This window comes from Amphiura filiformis, unplaced genomic scaffold, assembly GCF_039555335.1.
Source record: "Amphiura filiformis unplaced genomic scaffold, Afil_fr2py scaffold_32, whole genome shotgun sequence".
Classification (NCBI taxonomy): Eukaryota; Metazoa; Echinodermata; class Ophiuroidea; order Amphilepidida; family Amphiuridae; genus Amphiura; species Amphiura filiformis.
In genome coordinates this window covers 66,172-89,796 of record NW_027305496.1, presented here as the reverse complement: position 1 = coordinate 89,796, position 23,625 = coordinate 66,172, and the positions used below count along the sequence as shown (strand labels likewise).

Here is a 23,625-nt window from a genome sequence, read left to right as displayed (position 1 = left end):
TTATTATTTTATTAGTATAGATATCAAATTAAAGCCCTTTGAGTAAAGAAAGCCAAAACTGAAAACCTTTTTGTCATAGCACTTTCCGTAGCAAAGTTACATCTTGTCAAAGATTGAACATCAAAAAGATTCAGCTAGCAAAATTCCCAAAATAAGCATTTCGGTGGTGTTTCTGGATTAGATCTAATATGACCCTGTCAGACTTTATGGCACACAGTGTCATCGACCCTGGTAGGTTGAATCCACAGCCACGATTGGCCATTTGGTTCAGACCTTTGAAGCTCTTTGAGACGAATAATTAGTCGAGGGACATGACTAAGGCTACTCACAATAGCCATGTAATTGATCTTGGTTGTGCGTGAATAAGCTTGTATACCCCATTGAAGTCAATGGTCATCGACTTTTATACTGCCTACATGTAGTAGTGAGTGCAGCTGTACTACACGATGTAGTCCATACAGGACCAACGCAATATAAAATTAGAGTTTTGGTCCGATTTTGAGTTCAAAGCGCACGGCCAATTTTCAAAGCGCATTCTAGCGACCATCATATCTGTTCAACACATATTTTCAAGTGTATGAGACCACATCTGGTTTCTTGAGAAAAATTCATTTACGGGAGATATTCATCATTTTCTAACCCGGTATCCGAAGATTTTCGTCTGATATCAAAATCGTGCATAGCAATTCATGTGTATCGATCCCGTGTATTCATTTTAGTGTCTCTGCTACACCAAATAATTATTAGCCAGGCGGTGTCGGTGTGTGGCAGGACGTATTAACCAATGCAATGACAAGTAGATGACAAGCCTTGATTGTGTCCGTTTGTCTGTAGGGCCTAATGCGTGTGCGCTACGCCGCTCAGCTCAGCGGCAAGCGGCATATATAGCAGTATGAAACCAGCATTAGTCTCATGTTGATAGCAGCTTTTTTTAATGGAACTGCTATCAAAATCCCTCTAAAATTCTATGTGCGAGTGACTTTATATATCACCATAAAAAATCATATATTTGGGTTAAGGGATCTAGGGTTTAATGCGTTTCGACAGTATTTTTTGTGGCACATGAGAGCACCTCAGACCTATCGAATTGTATTCTAAATACGAAGTATGTCTTTCTTATATCAAATAATTTTCATTTTTTGAAAATCACAATATAATACAAATTTTATGACAAATTATAAAAAAATGATATTTTTGAATTTTTGATATTTAACAGTCCTCGAAGTAAATTATATAAATCTAATGATATATTCTTAAAGTGTATGTAGCAGGGAGGAAAAGCCGACGGTCAATTGAAAATTTTGACCTTTCATATTGAAGATATGGATTTTTTCCCAAAAAGACCTAATTTTTTTGGTGTTTTGGGAAAAAAATCCATATCTTCAATACTGAAAAGGTCAAAATTTTCAATTGATCGTCGGCATTTCAACCCACCTACATACACTTTAAGTATAAATCATCAGATTTATAAAGTTTACTTCAAGTACTGTTAAATATCAAAATATCAATTTTAATGATTTGCCATAAAATGTGTATTCAATTGTAATTTCAAAAATTCAAAATTATTTGATATCAGAATGACATTCTTCGTATTCAGAATGCAATTCGATATGTCTGATGTGCTCTAATGTCCCAAAATAAATACTGTCCAAACGTTCATACCCCAGCCCTTAAGTGAAGTATAGACAATCATATGTAGGTTTCCTTGACCGGCCAGTTCTTTTAAATATTTCTATGTAAATATATGTATTGTGTTCTAGGCAAATTTGGCTGACTAGCAAATGTGTTAATTAAGGTTTACCTGGCATACCTACATTTTTGATGTAGTTCATTAGTTGTAGTATACTACAAATTTCGAATGTTTGTGGACTTGTTCTCAAGTTGTATACATGTACTCCCGTAGTACATGTAGTAGGGTGCTTCCAGGGTTTTATTTTGGTAAGTTTGCATATTAGTTATCTAGTAAAATACTCACTTTGGAAACCTGTGTCACCGATGTCATCTGTGATTGATCAACTTTACATAAATGTATGCTACGCATCAGCTTTTGTCCGGCAAAGAAATATTTAAAAAGATGTTTTTTGAGTGATTTTTATGAGCAGCAAAAAGTCCACTCCATGACTATGTACTTGAATATGGTGATGAATGCACGCTAAATCGCGGCGACACATACACGTAGTCGTAGCTCCATGGAACTCACGGAACTTAACTTCAATCATGACCATGTAGTACAGGGATCTATACAATGATTTATTATTGGCAGTGCTCGAAATACCACATGCATACATAGCCCGAAACATCATGGCCCTTATTGTTCCTTCCTCACCATACAATGTACATGTAGGGCCATGAATGCCGTACGTACGTAGAAACGGGGCACTTGGAACTCACGTCGCGGTGATGGCGTCACACTAACGGCATCTATTTATAGGAGAAATTCAAAACACGGCGACGATAACAGTCACAAGTCTGGTCTTTTACATCCTCAAATGTGCTCAAAATTCACGAACATGCACCAAATATGTTTTGTTTAAGTCTCATCTTCATGTGAGGAATGGTACATGTAGGAAGTGGTATTTATGAGAAAAGTGGAATTTTATGTGTACCCTGGACCATATATAGGCTCATTTAAAATTTTGTGAAAATCGATCATCAGCCCATTTTTAGGAAAAAATCAGAGTTGTGCATGTAATTGTCAGTTTTATTTTGTATTTCGTGCTTTACTCCTGAACAGTATCCACTTCTTGAAAATCCTATGGTTTAATATTGTATAATTGAGCTCCTTGTCAAGCTCCTGAGTACACATAGGAGAGTGACTAACTGAGCTCCTGCTATTTTCAGAAATGACGGCCTGGTCATGCCTATTTAAATAGTCATAATATTTATTACACATCTTCTTAAATTCTGCTTTATAGGGTGTGGTGCTTGAAATTTACATCAATTATTCATAATCTTTACAATCAGTAAATATTCACTGCACTGGCATATTCAGCATCGAAGTGGTTACGTAATTCTCTTGGTTACCGGATCACGCTACTTTGGTATGCCTTCGAGTGCCATATACTTTATGTGGTGATCATTTCGATCGTGGTTCATTACTCTAGCGCGTGATCCCGTTGACATAGTAACATTACGTAACTTCGATACTGAATTCACTCAGCCAAACCTGTCGCAATACGGCGATCACACAAAATAAACAATTGTCTCAATTGTTTTTAGCACGGTATTGGCACTATCACTGCGTAGCGATTGCCTAATAGGGTGTAAGTCTACTAGTCTTATTATAAGACTGCCCTACCCCATCCATAAACCCTAACCCTAAACTGCGTAAATGAGGACTGGACTCAAGTCTAGCAAGTTGCACCCTATTCGGTAATTGTACCGTCACTGCAACTTCCAAGACATTGTTTTGATTTTAATAGAAAAGTATAGTATTAGGGAGTTCCGTGGACAATTTTCTCACCGATAGCTTCACATTTGAGGCTAGAGTCATGGAGTCCATGGCTATTGACATCTAAGTACCGGGGGGTACTACAGGTAAATTAAGTATTTTCTTGGCCAAATTGGAACAGGCTCATTGCGTCAATGTAGCATACTATATATACGCAATGCAAGGCGGGTGTATGCTTTCTCCTGTATCGCGCTATGTGATGTGTGTTTTATATGTTTATACCTATAGGAAACAGAACATTATTTTTTAAAGGCTTTGTGCAAATTTGAGGCTAGAGTTCTTGTGTAAACTTAAATAAGATACCGGTAGCTAATCTACTTTTTTTTTAAATTATTGTTCTTTAGACCATCCATTGCTGATCAACAGAAAGTGGGGTTCTTCAGCCAGGATAGGGCTACACAAACTATAGAATCAGAGATAGTCAACTTGAAGGAGATGACTGATGTATTACAAACATTACTCAAGGTGAGTTGGTAGGTGATGGGTTTTTTATGTGTATTAATTAGAGGTTAATAACTCGATCGGTTATTTGGAGGCATTGTGAAAAATCTAAACATTTTGCCTTTGAACCGAGGAATATCCCGAGGGGCGAGCCGAGGGATATTCCGAGGTCCAAAGCAAAATGTTTAGATTTTTCACAATGGCTTATATATTACCGATGCAAAGTTATTAACCTCATTCATAATCGTCACTTTGATCTCTTAACTTTACAAAATAACACAAAATGTTCCTCAAATGTTTATAAAAATAAACTATTTTTACATCTTCCCTTTCCCAAAATCGATCAGGCTAAAAACAAGACGACCAATAACAAAAGTGCGTATCAGAATCTGTACAAATATGGTAGCGCGCAATCCAAATACGGTAGCCAGCGCGCGCGCAATTTGTTGGACGCACAATACAGCGCACGCAGAAGTCAATTGTGTGCGATATTGGAACAATTACGCATTTTGCGGTCAATTGTGAGATATTAATGACCTCGATTTGCGTTCGCGTTTTCGCAAATAATAAGATATTATTGGATCGCACGCATCGCGTTTATTAATGAGGTTATGAATTAGTTTTATTAACACAGAGAAAATGGAGGAGAAATGGAAAAAGAAGTAATCATTATCTTAAAAAACACTTCAAAATGCAACAAATCATAGTTCCTTCAAAAATTAGCTTGTCTTTCGATGACGCGTGATACTGATCACAACGACTTTACTGGCAACTTGTGACCTGATTCCTGGCACATTATTTGTGCCTATTCAATTAGTGGTGGGTTAAGGGATCTGGAATGAGCGTTTTGAGCGTTTTGACAGTATTTTTTATGGGATATGAGAGCACCTCAGACGTATCAATTCCATTCTGAATACTGAAGCATGTCTTTCTGATATCAAATAATTTTCATTTATTGAAAATCACGATATAATACAAATTTTATGACAAATTATAAAAATTTGATATTTTTCAAATTTTGATATATAACAGTCCTCGAAGTAAATTTTATAAATCTAATGATGTATTTTAAAGTGTATGTAGCTGGGAGGAAAAGCCGACGATCAATTGAAATTTTGACCTTTCATATTGAAGATATTGATTTTTTTCCCAAAAAGACCTATTTTTTTTTGGTGTTTTGGGAAAAAAAAATCCATATCTTCAATACGAAAGGTCAAAATGTTCAATTGTTCGTCGGCTTTTCATCCCACCTACATACACGTTAAGTATAAATCATCAGATTTATAAAGTTTACCTCGATTACTGTTAAATATCAAAAATATCAATTTTTAATGATTTGCCATCAAATGTGTATTACAATGTGAATTTCAAAAAAACCCAAAATTATATGATATCAGAAGGACATTCTTCGTATTCCGAATGCAATTCGATATGTCTGATGTGCTCTAATGTCCCACAATAAATACTGTCCAAACGTTCATACCCCTTCCCTTAAAGAATGGTGATGCTTCAAATTTCTTATTGCTTATTTGATGCAGTATGCATTTTGACATACCAAAAAATGAGTAGGTGCCAGCCAAAACAAGTATTTGGACTTATTTCAAGTGGGATAGCCTAACAAAGCCTCTGATTAACCTTGCCCTTTATCACAGGAATCTAAAAGTCTGAAGCGTGAGCTGGTTGTCACAAAACAAGTCATGGAAGCGGAGTATGAGAACAAGCTACAGGAGAAAGCACTGGACATGTACTGTAGAATTAATGAAAGAGTTGATGAACTACAGAAAAGACATGCTGAGGTATGTATTGAGTATTATAACCCCCTCTGCACACACCCACATGTTATGCCTTACACCCCCCCCCCCACACATGTTATGCCCTACACACCCCCATCCACACACAAACAAGTCATGGAAGCAGAGTAGGAGATATGAGAGTATCTAAGGGTTAATCTTAAAAGCTAAATTTGTCGCTGATCCCTGATTGATCGACCAGCCCCCATGGCAACCAACAAGCCAACCATGAGCCGACCGTCATATTGGAACCACGCTCATTAGCGGCATTCCTCCTTACACACAGCTACACGGACCCAATCATCTCATGTGTAGGTGAGATACTGCTGCTGTCTTGAAAAGTTAGCGTTCTTGTACAACAAGAATAAGCTGAAGTGACTACAAGGGCTCGAAGTTGAATTTCCATTGCCACACACACACCTACTCGCCTTCACCGACAACTGTGGACCCTTTTTGTGTGTGTGGTTGTTAACAGTGAAACTGTGGACCCACACACAGACATATCATAATCCAAACGTGGACTTCTTTGATAGTTCACCGCTAACCGTGGACCTATACCATAGAGGACCCTACCCCATATGCAAAGTTATGCTGTATAGCACCCTCTGCCACTGTCCTACGACCGTGGACGTCCACGTTTCGAAGTTTCTGGTTTTTCACAACATAAGTGTGGACTCAAAGTCCATGTTTGTAGGTGAAGACAAGCGCATAATGTACCTGTCCCCTTTATCAATTAACTTACCTTGACAACTATTTGAACATTTCCTTCTTTTTCTTCTTGTATAGAGGGTGGAGATTGTCAGGAGAAGTTTCCGGCAGCAGCTTGCAGACTCAATCAGTAAACTAAACAATGATTGGAAGGTTTGTACTAATTACTATGATAAGCTCGTTATAGGCGATAATTATTCGGTTTTTGTTACTACGCGAGTCGATAAAGTCACTTTTCAAAATGCACCAAATTTCATATACTGGTAGCAAATGCGGTATCAAATTAGAGCTTTTGGTAGCCCTAGAACTCTGGCCATAGTATCCGTTTTTACTTCCACTAGGGCCAGAGGCACTTACATTGAAAAATTTGTTGGAGATGCTTGAACGATCCAGTACAAAAAATCTATGCTTGGTCGAACCAATACAAATGTGTGTCAGGTCACTAATTAACATGATAAAACCCACTTGAGAACACACAATCGCCAGTCATTTCTAAAGATGCATTTATACTCAATCGCTTTTGCAGAAATCTGAATCGCACGCATGATCAGTGTACTAAATCGCCGCCCTATTTGCCTGCTGAGCATGCGCATGAATCGCTGTTTTTCAAAAGCGACATGTAGGCCTATATTGACACCCTCTGTCGGTCAACGTTCTCATGAATTGCACACATAACTTGTGCAGTTAACAACAATGATTCAGTCTGATGATGAGTAACGTATAGGTATAAACACAGCTTTACACAATGACTAATTTACATAGGCACAAAAGACCGTGTTCATGTACTGTTACTCAGCCAAACACGGCAGAGTAGGTCCTGGATGTGCGGTAGATGTTCCTATCTCGTCAACGTTATACCTTTCCAACAAGGAAAGAGATACGAAAAGCGAACGTCTAGCTTTTGGTAGCAAATGCGGTATCACGTTAGAGCTAACAAGACACTGCATATGACGGTGTCAATCAAATTTTCGTAACATGAGCAGGTTTAGATTTATGACAGGTTTTATAAGTGAGGAGTTTCTTTTTGTATTGTGTTTATATTAACCCTAACACTGACCCATGCTTTTTGATATCGGAAGTCAAAGAAGATCCAAATTTTTCAAGAAGAAGAAATTTTGACTTGGCACCCCCGGGATTCGAACCTTTGACCCCCCGCATGCGATCGCGGACCGTTAGCTGCACGGGTTATTGCTGCCCGGCCAGCAATTCCGTGAGCATATCACACAGACCCTGGGACGCATGCATGCGCCTAATTTTTCATCGTAGTATTTTGTGGTTGTTAGAAAAATACATCTTACCTAACCCTAACACTGACCCAAGCTTTTTGATATCGGAAGTCAAAGAAGATCCGAATTTTTCAAGAAGAAGAAGAATTTTTAACTTGGCACCCCAGGGATTTGAACCTTTGACCCCCCGCATGCCAAGCACACGATCGCGGACCGGTAGCTGCACGGGTTATTGCTGCCCGAGCAGCAATTCCGTGAGCATATCACACTTAGGGTGATTGCGTCATCGCAGACCCTGGGACGCATGCATGCGCCTAATTTTTCATCGTGGTATTTTGTGGTTTTTACTGGTGTTAGGGTTAGTAAGTTGTTGACAAATTTCTTTATAAAACTGAAAGCATGTATGATTTCATACCAAGCTTTTTAACTATTGTTTAAAAGTTTATATAAATTTTGTTTTAAAATATTCAGAAACATGCAGGAAGAAAGATGCAAGCCGAGCTGAGTGCGCAGGCCGGACGCAGTCAACAATCAGAAGAGTCAGTACGACAGATGCAGCAACAAGTTACGCAGCAAGAGGGCGTCATTCAGATGTTACGCATGCAACTAGAACAGCTCGCATTGGTAAGTTAGCAAGGTGATCTAATATTGAGGACTCCTCCATCTATTTTATGTGTGTATTTGATGGTGCATAATAAAGAACCCTTATTTTACCCATATTTATTAGACTGCTAATTTTCAGTGAGCTCTCATTCAAATAGAGGTTAGAGCTGGGGGGCACTCACATGTAATGGTGGTACGGATATGTGCGGCAGTCAAGAGTCCTCTTTTCAGGCTGTCCTTCAGCCCCATATTTGGATCTGCTCCAGTTCTTTGAGCCTCAAATTCTGACAATTGTAGGTCTATAAGCTCAAATTTGGAAGGTGTATGGGGCACAGTGTCATCGCCCCGATATCTTCATGGCAGAAATCGCCATGGTAGGTTGAATCCACCGCCACGCATGGCCATTTTGTATCGACCTGTTTAATAGTTTTGAGTCGCATAATGGGCCGATGGACATCTGACTAAGGCTACTGACAATAGCCCGGATTAGCTCGGTTACTGACCTCGCTGTGTGTGAGTCATGCATGGTACGCAATAGGTCATATGGTTTTAGACATACCTCCATGATTGGCCTATACACTGCTCTATATAATTCGGCACATATAAATCAAATTTGGAAGGTGTATGGGGCACAGTGTCATCGCCCCGATATCTTCATGGCAGAAATCGCCATGGTAGGTTGAATCCACCGCCACGCATGGCCATTTTGTATCGACCTGTTTAATAGTTTTGAGTCGCATAATGGGCCGATGGACATCTGACTAAGGCTACTGACAATAGCCCGGATTAGCTCGGTTACTGACCTCGCTGTGTGTGAGTCATGCATGGTACGCAATAGGTCATATGGTTTTAGACATACCTCCATGATTGGCCTATACACTGTGCTATATAATTCGGCACATATAAATCAGAATTATTGTCAGTTTTTGACTCAAGACGCAAGCTTCTTTCTCAAGACGCAAGCTAACGACTATCATATCTGTTCAAAATATATATATATTCAAGTGCAAGGAACCATATCTGGTTTCTTTATACGAAAGCATTTACGGAATATATTCATCATTTTCTACCCCGGTATCCAAAGATTAATTGTACCAATTTATTTTTCCTGTAGGCACCAAGAAGTGAGCCGTCCACTCCTAGCGCTGTGTACGAAGCAGAGCATCTCAGAGAAGAGTTGAGTGAGCTGCAAAATAAAATTGACAATCTGGAAGAAGCTCTTGATACTAAAGATGAGATCACAGAAGAATTGAGTAAGAATAGAACATGAAAATGTCTTATTTACTTTAACCCTAACACTGGACCCTGCTTTTTGGGATCGGAAGTCAAAGAAGATCCGAAAAAGTCAAGGAGAAGAAGAATTTTGACTTGGCACCCCGGGATTGAACCTTTGACCCCTCGCATGCCAAGCACACGATCACGGACCGGTAGCTACATCGGGTTATTGCTGCCCGCCAGCAATTCGCGGCGATATAACACTCGGGGTGATTGCGTATCGCGAGACCCTGGGATTCATGCATGCGCATATTTTTTCATTGTAAGATTTTGTAAGATTTTTGGGTGTTAGGGTTAATGTTATGTTACTGCTGTCCGATACAAAGTGTGCATTTTCACTTCATAAGTTAAGTACCCTCTTTAGGCCAGTAAAAATCAGCCCCAAAATCTCCAAAGGTCAAAATAATTGCAACATGAATTCTATTTTCGGTAAATGTTGCTCTTAAGTCTCTATTTTAACATACTCAAAGTCTACCATAATCAACCTCTGCGAAAGATGTGTAAAGTTGACTTTTTCAAAATGGCAGCCAAAATGTCATAAAAAATAGAGAGTTGTGATTTCAATATTATCTGAGTGTCCATGTGGAAATTGGGTGACATTTTGACCTATAAATGCTCTTATGCCCTAACCGTTTCATAAATATTTATTTGTCTGCGTAGTTTTTGTTCAAAATTTCAAAATGGCCGCCAAATAGGTTCATTATGGGTTGTGAATACAGACAGGGCAATCAACTTTTCACCATAGAAGCTGAATCAGTATTAAAATAGTACATGTTAGTTATGAAAATGTTGCTCTTAAGTCTCTATTTTAACATACTCAAAGTCTACCAAAATCAACTTCTGCGAAAGACGTGTAAAATTGACTTTTTCAAAATGGCAGCCAAAATGTCGTAAAAAATAGACAGTTGTGATATCAATATTATATGAGTGTCCATGTGGGAATTGGGTGACATTTTGACCTACAAATGCTCTTATGCCCTTACCGTTTCATAAATATTAATTTGTCTGCGTAGTTTTTGTTCAAAATTTCAAAATGGCCACCAAATACGTTCATTATGAGTTGTGAATACAGACAGGGCAATCAAAATTTCACCATAGAAGCTGAATCACTATTAAAATAGTACATGTAAGTTATGATCCACATATTATGTGTATCGGATACTTTAGAGTAAATATTTGAATGGTAATTGGATGGACGGTCCTAATATAACATTCAATACAGCGTCGTCAAACATTTCTGCCACAAAGAGCTACAGGGTCGATTCTAAAGACCTATAAATCAGGGGTGATTCGAAAAGGTGATTTAATTGTCATGACTGCAATATGACTAACTTATTTTTACTGTTCCACTTGAATAATTCTGGGCGACGATATACATCGCCAGGGTCCGGTCTCTCCCATAGGCTTGAGGATCGCTGATGTTTGATTATGCGCTCTGATTATCAGGCAGGCGACATCGGTTCAGGCTCGGGTGTGGCTTTCGCCTATTAGGGCTGGTGGCCAAAGTTCGAGCTGCCACTTGCGTCGAGGGAGATACAGCTATACTTCCTCGGGCAGTTCCAAGCGTGGCGGCATCCTCAGAGCCTCATAATTCCGGTCCCTCGGCAGCTCCACTCCTGCCTCTCCTGGTGGATAAATCAACTGACAGCATGACCATTGCGTTTTACATCAACAGGGAGGGGGCACAAAAAGTCCCAGCTATCAGCATTTGCAGGGAGACAGTGTCCCTTCTTCTGTAGTGTCAGTGCAGGTGGTACGGAGCTTAGGACGGGGTTGACTCGCCGATTGCTTGTCGGGGTGGGTCAGTCCTCATCTCTCTTGTCTAATTGAGTGGCACCTCACTCAGTAGTATGCATGTATCGGTCCATCTTCCAGAGGTTAGATCGTCCCATCAGAACCATTAGCTTCCGCCTTACTTCACCCGGGATTAAGGGCGGTAGGCCGGGACACCATGCAGGAGAGTTGGGAGGGCATATTCGGTATAATGCCTTCCCTCCTATTGCCATGATCCTTCTGGTTCTGCTGAAGGTAGCCAATTCTTGGAACTGATTACTCCTTTTAGCCGCTTTCTCTGGCCCAAGCAGTGGATTGTTCTCCCGCCTCCTGGATCTTCTCGTGGAGAGCCAGTCAGTCGTCTATGCCGCGTAGATCTTCTCACAGTTCCGCCACGCCACCGGCACCAGGTACAGATGGAGGTGATTAACAACCTCCACCTGACTGTTTGGCGTACTTCCGCCAGTCCGTCCAGACAGCGGCCCATTAATATTCGGTTGCTGCGCTTGCTGAAAGGCAAGGCAACAGTCAACTAGACAGAATTACGATTCGCGACTTCGCCGATTCTACAAGTCACAGATTTCCTTACCACGGGCACCGTATGCCTCGCACCGCTTAAGCTTTAATACAATACTGCCATTTTAGTGATTCATCATGACTTGGGGAGGTATATGACGGTCTTATCGAGTCCAGCACTTGCGTACCTCATTAAGATCATGGTGACAGAAAGACCTCCAGTTCGCTCCCTGGTTCCGGAATGGGACTTCATGTTGGTGTTAAAGTATCTACCCAAGGCCTTCGAACCCACGGAGGACCTCTCTCGTTGCAAGATGTGACACTGAAGACTGTGTTCTTGATGGCAGTGGCCTGCGGTCGACATTGTTCAGTTATGTACATGTTCTGTCTATAGACGAGCACTACCTACGCTTCACCACTGGGGTAGTCTCTATCCTTCCCCAGGCTGGGTTCCTGGACAAGAACCAGACCATGCCCTGTCCTTTACTCGTTACCCGATGTGCCTCCCTGATCTGGTTCTCATTGCGGGGTATATGCGATAAAACCGTCACGCCCAGTCAGGGCTCTGAGAGGGTACATTGCGCGTATCAAAGAGATCGTGGGAGGTAAGTAGAGTTGCTCAGTGTTTACCCCACTTAGAAGTGAGAGGGAGATACGCAAGCGCATAATACTTACCTCTCATGAACTGAGACTGCCCCGCGTTTTAGGCGTTTCACCCCTCAAGATTGCCATACATTCATACGTAGAGGGTCACAAGAAACGTGCGTTGGTGGGGCGATATGTCGTTAGGGTTTGGTGAGACCGGGCATCCCTGTTCTTCTAGGGGTATCAAAACCTTTTTCTTGTGGTCCCAAACTATCAGTTTGTGTTTACAAGTGCTAATTATTTAATTCCATATTTAGTGATGGAATAATGACCGTTCTAGCTATTTTGGCGGCCATTTTGAAAACTTAAAGTGAGAAAAAGTGATTAATCTTATTTCAGACCCTCGAAGCATGGCTTGAAACATACGAATCGTGTTACTATTACTAATAAGTGACATAGTGAGTCTGTTTTCTATATTTTGTCCACCATTTTAATCATTTTCGAGGCCATTTTGAAAAAAAATCGATTTATCCATATTTCGCAGAGGTTGATTTTGGTAGACTTTTAGTATATTGATAAGGGCACCTAATAGAAATGTTTTCCGCAAAAAAATTCCATGTTGCAATTTTTTTGACCTTTTCAGCTGATTTTACTGGCCTACTTGTATTTTGAGGTGGATATCATGCATGTTTTAAAAAAAAGTAAGAAAGATAGTGTTCATTATCAGGTTAATGTACTCGATACACTCATTTGATTCAAAAAGGACAAAAAGGAGTATCTTTTTCCATCGTGGAGTATGTGTTTTAGGTATGAAAAAAATGCAAAAAGAAAATACAAAGTAAAAAGAAATAATAAGGAATGTGTCCAAAAATGTCTGGACAATTTGTGGTCCTGTTTAGGCCAATCTGAGAAATTAAAAGGCAAATTGATCAAGAAGATAAATGTGAACCTTGCAAACAAAATATAGTAATTCTTTTTTGCTCTAAATTGATTCTAAAATATATTCATGATTTATTTATTTTCCTGTAGACAGAGACTTGGAAAGAGTCAACAAAGATTTGGAGAAAGAACGAATCCAAATTAAACAGGTAAGGTGGTTATTAGCAAAGAAACTAAGAAGAAATCTTCATCTCACATCTGGTATGGGGAGTTTCGGAGGGTATGGTAGCTTGCCATATGGGACCAATTTGTGACATGATCAAGGGGAATGAGTCACATGTCGACCCTGGTCGAAAATGAGTTTTACATATATTTTCAAAGAGGACATTTAGAGCTTTCAGAAACTGAAAACTCCAAGTTGATTCGACTTTTCTTTGTGTGAAGTTACGTCACTTTATCAATCGCTGAAAACAATAGAGAACAAAAGAATTTTAACACTTTCTTTGCCAATATCTCAAAATCAATGTTAGCGACATCCGACTCATTCCCCTTGATCGTGTCACATTTTGGTGAAAATACCCCCTAAATAAAACTAATGCCAATTTTGCCCTCAAAAGGAATTTGCCATCAGTTAATTACAGATGTATTATCCTCCCCGGTCAAGCGGAACGGGCTCCGACTCATAATCTAAAGGTTGCAGGTTCAAGCCCTGGTGACGCCATTGTGTTGTGTCATTGAGTAAGGCACTTTATCTCGATTACTCCTCCACTGCGTCATCATCCCTATATCTTCGTGTCAAAAATTGCTGTGATAGTACCATGAATCCTCTCATTTTTTAAAAGCTACGCATGGCGATTTTGTTCGAGATAGGCCGAGCGACTCAGGCTAAGCATACCATTTACATGATATGAGATACCATAGCCCTGCCATAGAGCCTGCCGCTTAGTTTCTATTCTACGATTTGCGCATGATCAGTATCACATATAGTGTTACTATTATAGAAAATTTGATTTGTTTTCAGGAAAAACGCAGCTTTTGTTTCCAGTACACTAACTCGAAAAGCAATACACTAATTAGCGGGGCCTTGCTGTTTGCTGTGGATATCTTTAACTGTTATTTTATAAGTAAAGATTCTGAAATCCAAAGTAAAAATTGTGATATTTTCAACTGTTTGAGAAATGAATTATACAAAGAAACCTGTGTAAAACCCAGGTGCTGTATTTATAATACAATGTACATTTATCGACTTTCTTTATCTGCGTCAATAATAGAATATCGATACAATCGAATTGAATACATGTCTCCATTTTGAGTTTGTACTACACCTCTGAGCGACAAAGCGATCGATTTCTAGCCAATCAGATACGGTAGGCCTCAAGTTTATATTTATAACACTGGCTGTTGACACTGTGTCCTCTCCACCCAGATGTATAATTAGATAGCGGCATTCTTAAATGCTGGGAAGGTAACAGACTTGCTGTGGAGGAGTTGTGGCGATCCCCCACGGCAACATTTCACAGTGGAGTCTGGCCTAATCACTTAACGAAAGAGGGCACTGTGTCCTGTAAAAATGCAGGTTCAACTCCTTTACCTTTACCTTATCCCTGCAACTGGAGGCCTGTCTCTGAGCTCGGGTGAATGCTTTGTTTGATTCCTTTTCCTGGCATGAGAATATTCAGGTTTAAACCTGAATTCAGGTCTCTTTTGTGTCAAAATGTTTGTGTTTTTATTTATTTTTAGCCTGTTTTGGGTTTTTTCGCCCAATTTCACATGCTTTTTCAGGTTTTTATTATTCCACTTTAAGGTTTTTCCATGACAATTGAGCTTCAGTTTTGTGTTCTTTGAGTCTGGTGCCGAATAATTCTTATTCTTATAATGCTGACATTCCTGTTCTATAATAAATCCATGTTTTTTTCAACAGCTTTTGAAAGAGTTGGAGCAAGCTAAGGCTAGTGCTACACACGAGATGGCGAGTATGAAAAGAAACGTGAGTACTGAGTATGACCATTTTTGGTTGCAAAAAACACCCACATTGTGTGATTTTAGGAGTATTTTCCAATATGCACCCAAATTTGAAAATTTTGGTGCTTTTTTGTGCCTAAATATCTTGTTCCTCCCAAAGGATGAAGGGTGTTGGATTTGAGGAAATTTAGTAGAAATAATTAAGCATTAAGAGCCAGCATTTTGCAAGGTCATTTCAAGGTTATCAGGTGTGTCAAATGAAATGAACAAAGTAAAGATTGTTGGATTTTCATGAAACTTTGTGAATATTATCAGCATCAACTGGGAACCAAGGGAAAACAGTGACAGTACATTGATTGGTCACCTCAGGTTGAATAAGAAATAAATAAATAAATAATTATCGCTAATTCTACAGATCAGAGTAAGTCATTTACAATGCTTCTCCCTTGCACCAAACTTGATGCATTTTTTAGTGTTGCTAATGGCTATTAATTATTTGTCGTTGGACTGTTTGCAGGGGGGGGGGGCAAAACAAAGAAAAAGTTGAGGGGTGGGAAATCCCCCCCGCTTGTATTGCCACTGATCAAAGGTCATTCATTTGCAATGCTTCTTACTTCTCAATTTCTTTGGGTGTTCTTAAAGGCTATTAATAATGCATTGTTGGGCTGTTTAATTACAGTTTGTCCACATAGAAGTACAACAAAGTAAATAGACCTCTGAAACTGGAGGTATGAGAATAATTATTTCAGTGCAATATGCGTGTGTAAATGCTTCTTTGGGGCGCCAACTGCTGCGCGATTTGTACTTGCCGAGTGCACCATGCTCTAAGTCGCTCTTTACGCATCACATTTTTAACAAGCAGTGTGTGTGATCATGACACAAGCAAAGTATCGACCCCGATGCCACAGATTTGGTTTGTACTTCTATGTGGACAGACTGTAGTTGAGAGCATACTTTTTGATGAGAACCCTTCTCAATTTATAATACTCTTTCTTTCTGTTATCTTTTCTTGCAGGCTGAAAAGCAGAGATTAGCCCTGGAGCGTGAGATGCAGACTAAAGTGTCTAAAGCAAAAGATGAGGTAAGCTTACTATGAAACTGGTATATACCAAAAGTATAATACCCTCTGCATGCACCATAACACTAACCCCTTACCCAGGGGTCAACTGTTTGGATCTGAGGAACACACAACCAATCTCAAATGACTGGTGAGCAGAGCAACCTGAAAAAATATGAAAATTGCATTAAGAGATAGAAGGAACACAAGGAGGCAGAGAATTTCCTATATGGACATCAAAATAAACCTCTAAACCTGGCTATCTGTTACCATGTCAGCCAAATAAACCACTAAACCTGGCTATCTGATTCCAGGTCAGCTAAATAAACCACTAAACCTGGCTATCTGATGGAACATGTAAATTTTAATCGCAAAACTTATTTCAACAGGCCTTGCCGTTTGAGGCGAGCGATTTCTCTTGCTAGCCACCGCTCACCCAAACTCGATTTCTAGTGAGCGATTTTCTACTCACCATAGACACTATCACTCGCTGCGAATCTCCCAAAATCAGCCATCAAATCAGCTAATTCAGCATTTAATCAATTCTGTGCCCCCTCCAAGCGGAGAAAGTCGTAAATACATAAATATCGTTTTAAGACCTAAGCTCTACTTGATTATACCCAAATGAGTGATGTTTTTGAAAATTTGACAACTCGCCTAGCATCATGCTACTATGAGTGTTTAACCACTTGCCTTTAAAATCTAGATGGCAAGGCCTGTTTCAAAGAAACGTATGAAGACAAAGTTTGCTTAAAATATTTTTACCCTTAAGGGATGGGGTATGAACGTTTGGACAGTATTTATTGTGGGACATTAGAGCACATCAGACATATCGAATTGCATTCTGAATACGAAGAATATCCTTCTGATATCAAATAATTTTGATTTTTTGAAATTTGCAATGTAATACACATTTTATGGCAAATGATTAAAAATTGATATTTTTGATATTTAACAGGACTCGAAGTAAACTTTATAAATCTGATGATTTATACTTAAAGTGTATGTAGGTGGGATGAAAAGCCGACGATCAATTGTGAAAATTTTGACCTTTCGTATTGAAGGTATGGATTTTTTTCCCAAAACACCAACAAAAATTAGGTCTTTTGGGGGAAAAAATCCATATCTTGAATATGAAAGGTCAACATTTTCAATTGATTGTCGGCTTTTCCTCCCAGCTACATACACTTTAAGAATATATCATTAGATTTATAAAATTTAATTCGAGGACTGTTATATATCAAAAATGTAAAATATATCAAATTTTAATAATTTGTCATAAAATTTGTATTATATCGTGAATTTCAAAAAATGAAAATTATTTGATACCAGAAAGACATTCTTTGTGTTCAGAATGCAATTCGATATGTCTGATGTGCTCTCATGTCCCACAAAAAATACTGTCGAAACGCTCAAAATGCTCATTCCAGATCCCTTAAAATCACTGAATATTATTGGATCCTTTCAGATGTTAGGGATCGCTAAGAAACATGCAGCGGAACAACAGAAGCAGGAGGAGGAAAAACTGAGGATATTACAAGAGAAGAAGAAGACGGAAGCGGCTCTTAATGCAAAGGTAAAGATTGTTGTGCTCAGTCAAAGACCGGCACTGGCAGAGCCGGCGATTGGGTCTGGTTTCTGTTGTTTGGAACAATGGAATATGGTTAAACCGCCGGATCTGCCGGGGTGCCGGCAGTGGACTGGAGGTTTCATTTTGAAGCCATCCCTTTGTGATTTAACCAAATACTTTATGTATTTGGGCTATTCCAGTTGATTTTCATACACCCTGACATGGGTTTAACGATTCAGTGGGTAGTTTACCAGTGACGTGCGATTGATAATATCATTCCAACTGCCTGGGCATTAGCTGCAGGTTACAATTGATTGGTTACAAAGAGGTCTATACTATATACCATAAAAACTTGATAGTTAGCATAATGTGCTTACTATTAAGCATTTTAAAACATGCAAACATGAAGAGCCCCATCCACAAAAGTGTTTTGAGCAAATCATCAATATACATAGTTAGACGCTAGTCAGAAACGAGTCTTCGAGTATTTCTGCTTTATAGAACTGGAGCCCGAGCACTGATGAAGACCTCATCAGCATCGCTGGATGCAGATGTTTTTGTTGACTTGGAACTTTTGCCGTGTTCAAGGAGTATGTCCGACACAGCATTATATTTAGGCCTATGGCCTTATTTTGCGGCATGTCTCCGAATCAGTGGAAGAAACTCGACTTGGAACCTACTTATAATATACATAGTTATATACGAACCTGCCAATGTGTGTCTCAACCCTATTAGCTCAGTTGGTAAAGCGCCGGACTTTGGTATAATTTCATGTTTTCAAAAGAGCTTGATAGTAAGCACATATGCTAACTATCGAGCTTTTACGGTATTGAGCTAATCAGCGATATTGTAAGAATGCCCAGTAGGGCTAAAATGGGATACATTAAGGGGGTACTACACCCCTGCTAAATTTTGGGCCTATTTTTGCATTTTTCTCAAAAGTTTAAGCGCATTGGTAACAAGTAAGATATGTATATTGTAGGGGCAAGGACTACAACTACTGCACTGGAAATTTTATTTCAGCACAGACAACAGTTGTGGAGTTACAGCCAAAAATGAGGGAAAACCAATATTTGATCAATAAATCAATAAGTGTAGTACCCCCTTAAGCTTTTGATTGGTTACTCAGATGATTATATCATGTAACCAATTAGATAACTAACTTTAACCAAATCAGTAAATCATCGGTGGCTGGTTAGACTATCCTCCTCCAATTAAATTTAACAAAATTAACAACATTATTTTGCCTTCTTTTCACCAAATCATGACTACATCTTTGCCAGCTTTTTTAGTGCGAGGGGGCAAAGCCAAATTTTGTATATGATTCAAAAACCACCTAAGTCCAAAATTTAAAATGAACCCCACGAAGTCCCTGAAATGCTAATCGTCATACCTAATACAGGTTAATCCACTCATTTGCACGTAAAACTTACCATATTGACCAGGTAAATCTAACTGAAGGAATTAAAATGATACACAGGTTTTTCTCTCAAAATAACTTCGCATGGACTTAGGTGGCTTTTGTATTCATGTATCCAATTGTTAGGCTATTATCATTACGCCGAAAAGTAGATCCATGTTAATAGTGAGAAAGTTGGCCACTCTGGTCTAAACGTGAATGTTAAAGAATGCAGACAAAGTGTAGGACTGGAATGAATTATTTGTGATGTTTCTGGTGAGATGTCACAGGACAATTCTCTAAATAAAATATATTGATATTAATCTGCGATGTTACAAGTCCTGCCGATTACGAGCTGATCAAACTATAGCCTTATTCTATGGTATATTTGAGTGTCAACATTAAAGCCATAATAATATAAATGGTCACATTTTAATTTTGTTATTAATTCTTTGACAAGAAGGACAGTTTTCTGTCCATTTTAAGCCGAAATAATGAGGTAAATGAACGGATAAAAAAACCACTTACTCCCTTGGGCGCATGACTGTAGCTCTATGGGGGATTGAATATCACAAATACAACATTAATTCAACATAGCTCTATTGTCTTACAAGCAAAATAATTTTGGCCACTTCCAGTTAAGTGTAAGTTGGGACATGTAAACATGACAAATACATGTATGCCAAAAATTCAGGTTTGAAAAAAAAATTAACCAAATTTTATTTTAAAAGTACCGTACTGACGCGAGTATAGTCCCACCCCGTTTTAGGGTGAACATTTTGCAACATTGGGGGTGGGACTATACTCGAATTTTTTTTTTTTTTTTTTAAGTTAGTTATTTTTTCGGCTTTGGAGTGTCCCTGGACCTAGACCTAAAGACTAGGATCATTCATGGTTGATTTAAAATATATATATATATATATTGTAGGCCTATGTATTTTGAATAAATTTGTACTCATGTCATACTCTATTAATGATTTCAAAATGCATACAAATTCAATGCATTTTTTTTTTTTTTTTTCTGAAATTTTTCGAAAATTTGGGGGTGGGACTTTACTCGAAGGTGGGACTATACTCGCGTCAGTACGGTATATACATTATGGCTTTAATTATACACACACCATTGAATGTCCACTCTAATAACATATATTCATCTATGTATTAATAATCACTTAATCACTGTTATAACAATTTGTTTGTATTCACCTTGTGTTGCATGTCATCCTTTCCTTTCTATCTGATATATGTGCATGTTTGGGGTACATCCGTTCCGTTTATACGTGTGTTTCATCCATATTAACAGAAAGAGGTAAGACCAGTAACAGATATATAACTCGTACAAAGTTTCTAAATCATTTGATTAGTCAATTACTATCATGGCTGGACTTTTACACACGCCAATGGCGTGTACTTTTGCTGATGGGCGTGTAACTTTTTAAAGTACACACCCAACTGGCGTATGGCATTTTGCCGCCCATAGGTCACTATGGCAAGTTAGCCTAAAATTTGCCAATTTATGCGCTCTTCACACAATTTTGTTCTACTTTTGCACCATAGGGACCCTTCTCAATTTTAGTTTCAATATAGCAAAAATGATTGTATCATAAATTTATTCTGTTGCCAAAAGATGCTGGATTCACTATACTGAAATCCGATCCTTAGCCAATTTAAATGCAGGCATAAGAATTTTCTTGCCCAAACAGGAATTCCTGACTTTTTGTTGTTCAGATTTGCACATTTTTATTTATTTTTAGCCTGTTTTGGAGAATTTTTGTTACGCACTTTTGTCATTGAAATCTATTCTCGTGCCTGTAAATAGGTGTAACTTTTTTCAATGAGATGGCAGAGCAACAAATGAGGTGTCAAAATTGTGTATAAATGCTGCATTCAGTGAATTTATTAATTTGCTCAATCCCATTTTGGTTTTTAAAACATGGCAACATTTTCAAGTGTAACCATACTGGCCCTTTTAACCCCATGAGAAGTAGCTGCTGATTGGCCAAAATGAATATTGTATCCAATTTTAAACCAATCAAGGAGGGTATTAATAAGATCATCTGCAAATGCAAGTTTGACCATAAATAGTTGAAAAACTAGTTATAATTGGCAATTGAAATAAGCATTTAAGTTATCATCCAATCAGAAATGATGTTAGATGACCAGTAGTGTCCAGGGGTTAACCAACATGAGGGCGAAGCCCTGTCATTGAGAAAATTGTCCTGGCTGAAGAGGAAAGAACATCCAAAATTAACAGAATTTTCATTTTTTTTTTCATCCTGATTTTACCTGAAAATATTTTTCTGAGGGGGCAGTCTACCGCCCTCACAACTTTGGTTACACCTCTAATTGATTTTGTTGGTTTCCATGCAGGAAGCATCCAATGCAGAATCAGAAGCAAAGTCGGGGGACGAGCTTGCCAGATTACGTAAACTAGAAAGACATTTCAGGAATGAGGTCCTAAGGTAAGCCAGGAGGATAAGTTTATTGATCTGATGCTGAGAAAAGGGCAGATAGATACCATACACTTCCCACAATGCACTGCTTCCATATCAACTTTCTGTACTGATTTGCTATCCTGTGCAACATGGGTTGATAGTGACAAGAAGTAACAGAGCACATCCGGATCTTGCAAATTATGTTTATTTCATGAAGTCAACCCATGTTTAGCCAGTGTCTATACTCAACTTGAAAACAAATGGAACATGTACAAAGTACATAGAAGTGTCATTGATGGAATGAGGTGATGTATCATGTTGCAAAGGATTCTGGGAAGGGTAAAATATCTTCTCTGGGAAAAGGGACTATCAAAGATAGTGCAGTAAAGACAAAAAAAAAAAAATTCTAGTTTTCAAAAATTTAGTGTGGGCGGTGGAGGACAACCAACTTATTTATCTTTGTTGTCCCTCTCGACATTCCATATAATTAATTATTTTGTCATGTTTCTTTACAGATTAAAAAGAGAAATCACAAGATCTACTAAAATGTGGGAGAAGAAATTTTCTATTATGCAGAAAAGGTAATTTTGAGAGTGCTTTCAAGATGGGGTGTTAGCTAGCCACCTGTCCACCCATCATTTTGGATGGGCAGTTTCCTCCTGGGACAGGGAAAAGAATCCCTGTGACATAAACACTAAAAATAATTTTGCTAGAATAAGTTCTGTGAACTCAGAAGAAGACCAGACTAATAAACCAAGGATAGCAGGTCTTGTGTCACAACCTGGGGTACCTTTGTGTTACATAGTAAAAAAATTAAATGGTTCAAACATTTTACGTACACATCTCATTTGAAGTGGTTCATCCTGCTGAGCATTTTGACACCTTTTTTATGGAAATCGGTTAAAAAATGAGAGAGTGAGGGCAAAAACAACCACAAAGTAGGGAGGATGTAACCCCACATCTTTTTTCCACATTTACAATCATTTTGAGCAAGTATTGGTCTTTTAAATGAACTTCTGTATTTATTTACTTGGTTTAGATGTCTGGGAGTCCATTTAGACATTTTTTTACTAGATTCAAATTTTTAAGGGCGCACACCACCAAATCAATGCGCCATTTGTGTAACCCTAATGAGTTCCGGAAAAAACAGAATAATTTTTGAGGTAGTTTGAGCCTCTCTGTGGATTTGTATTCAAAAAGAGAAGCATGTTATAGTTTAAATAAAAGATTAAGACCTACACATGAACTTGGATCGCTCAAAAAGTTGCAAAACACAATTTTTAAATAAAGTAGGCCCGCGGATTGAAAAATGGCCAGAAACGGGTTTTCAGGGTATAGAAGGGGTCGAAAATGGTCATGGTGCTGTTTGAGCGCCCATATCTCTAAAAAATTAATCACAAGACTACCCGTACATTGAAACATATATTAAAATTTCATCGATTTGCAATCGATTGGTAGTATTTTTTATGGTCAATTTGTTTAAAAAGGTCTGAAATCGCGCAGAGAAAAGGCGTGTTTTCACGTGTGTTTCAATGGGACGCTGTATTGGTGGTGTGCGCCCTTATAAGGCATATTGGGCGGACTTAGGCCTGTCATAGAAATCGGGTAAAAAACAGGATAGATATGTGTAAAATTCCGATTTTATGGTCTGAATTAATTCTTAAGAAATCACTTAATAATTTTAAAGCTCTTTAAAGTGAAAGTAAGATTTAATTTTCTTAATTCGGATTGTTAAAGTTCATGAAAGTGACGAAAAAGTTAACAAATTCGGCTTTTAGAGAGTTTTGATTAATTTAATATCATGTTTAACTTTTGGCACGTGTCCTTAAAACGACTCAAATGTAATTTTTTTTTCGGGGGGGGGGGGCAAAACGAAACTTAATATAAAAATATGAATGTGTAGAAAATGTATAAACTTACTTTTATTACGTTTAAAGACATAAAAGTGCAAATAT

At 38.5% G+C, this 23,625-nt stretch overlaps 1 protein-coding gene across 1 annotated transcript in view; it reads left to right on the top strand.

Moving 5' to 3' along the window:
- Positions 1–23,625, top strand: part of LOC140143905 (uncharacterized) — a 44,510-nt gene that overhangs the window by 3,033 nt on the left and 17,852 nt on the right. The window contains exons 2-12 of the mRNA XM_072165733.1: positions 3,796–3,916; positions 5,545–5,688; positions 6,469–6,543; positions 8,088–8,240; positions 9,334–9,472; positions 13,398–13,456; positions 15,169–15,234; positions 16,225–16,290; positions 17,735–17,842; positions 21,606–21,697; positions 22,186–22,251. Coding sequence (XP_072021834.1) covers positions 3,796–3,916; positions 5,545–5,688; positions 6,469–6,543; positions 8,088–8,240; positions 9,334–9,472; positions 13,398–13,456; positions 15,169–15,234; positions 16,225–16,290; positions 17,735–17,842; positions 21,606–21,697; positions 22,186–22,251 — 1,089 coding nt within the window. The remainder of the gene's footprint in view (positions 1–3,795; positions 3,917–5,544; positions 5,689–6,468; positions 6,544–8,087; positions 8,241–9,333; positions 9,473–13,397; positions 13,457–15,168; positions 15,235–16,224; positions 16,291–17,734; positions 17,843–21,605; positions 21,698–22,185; positions 22,252–23,625) is intronic.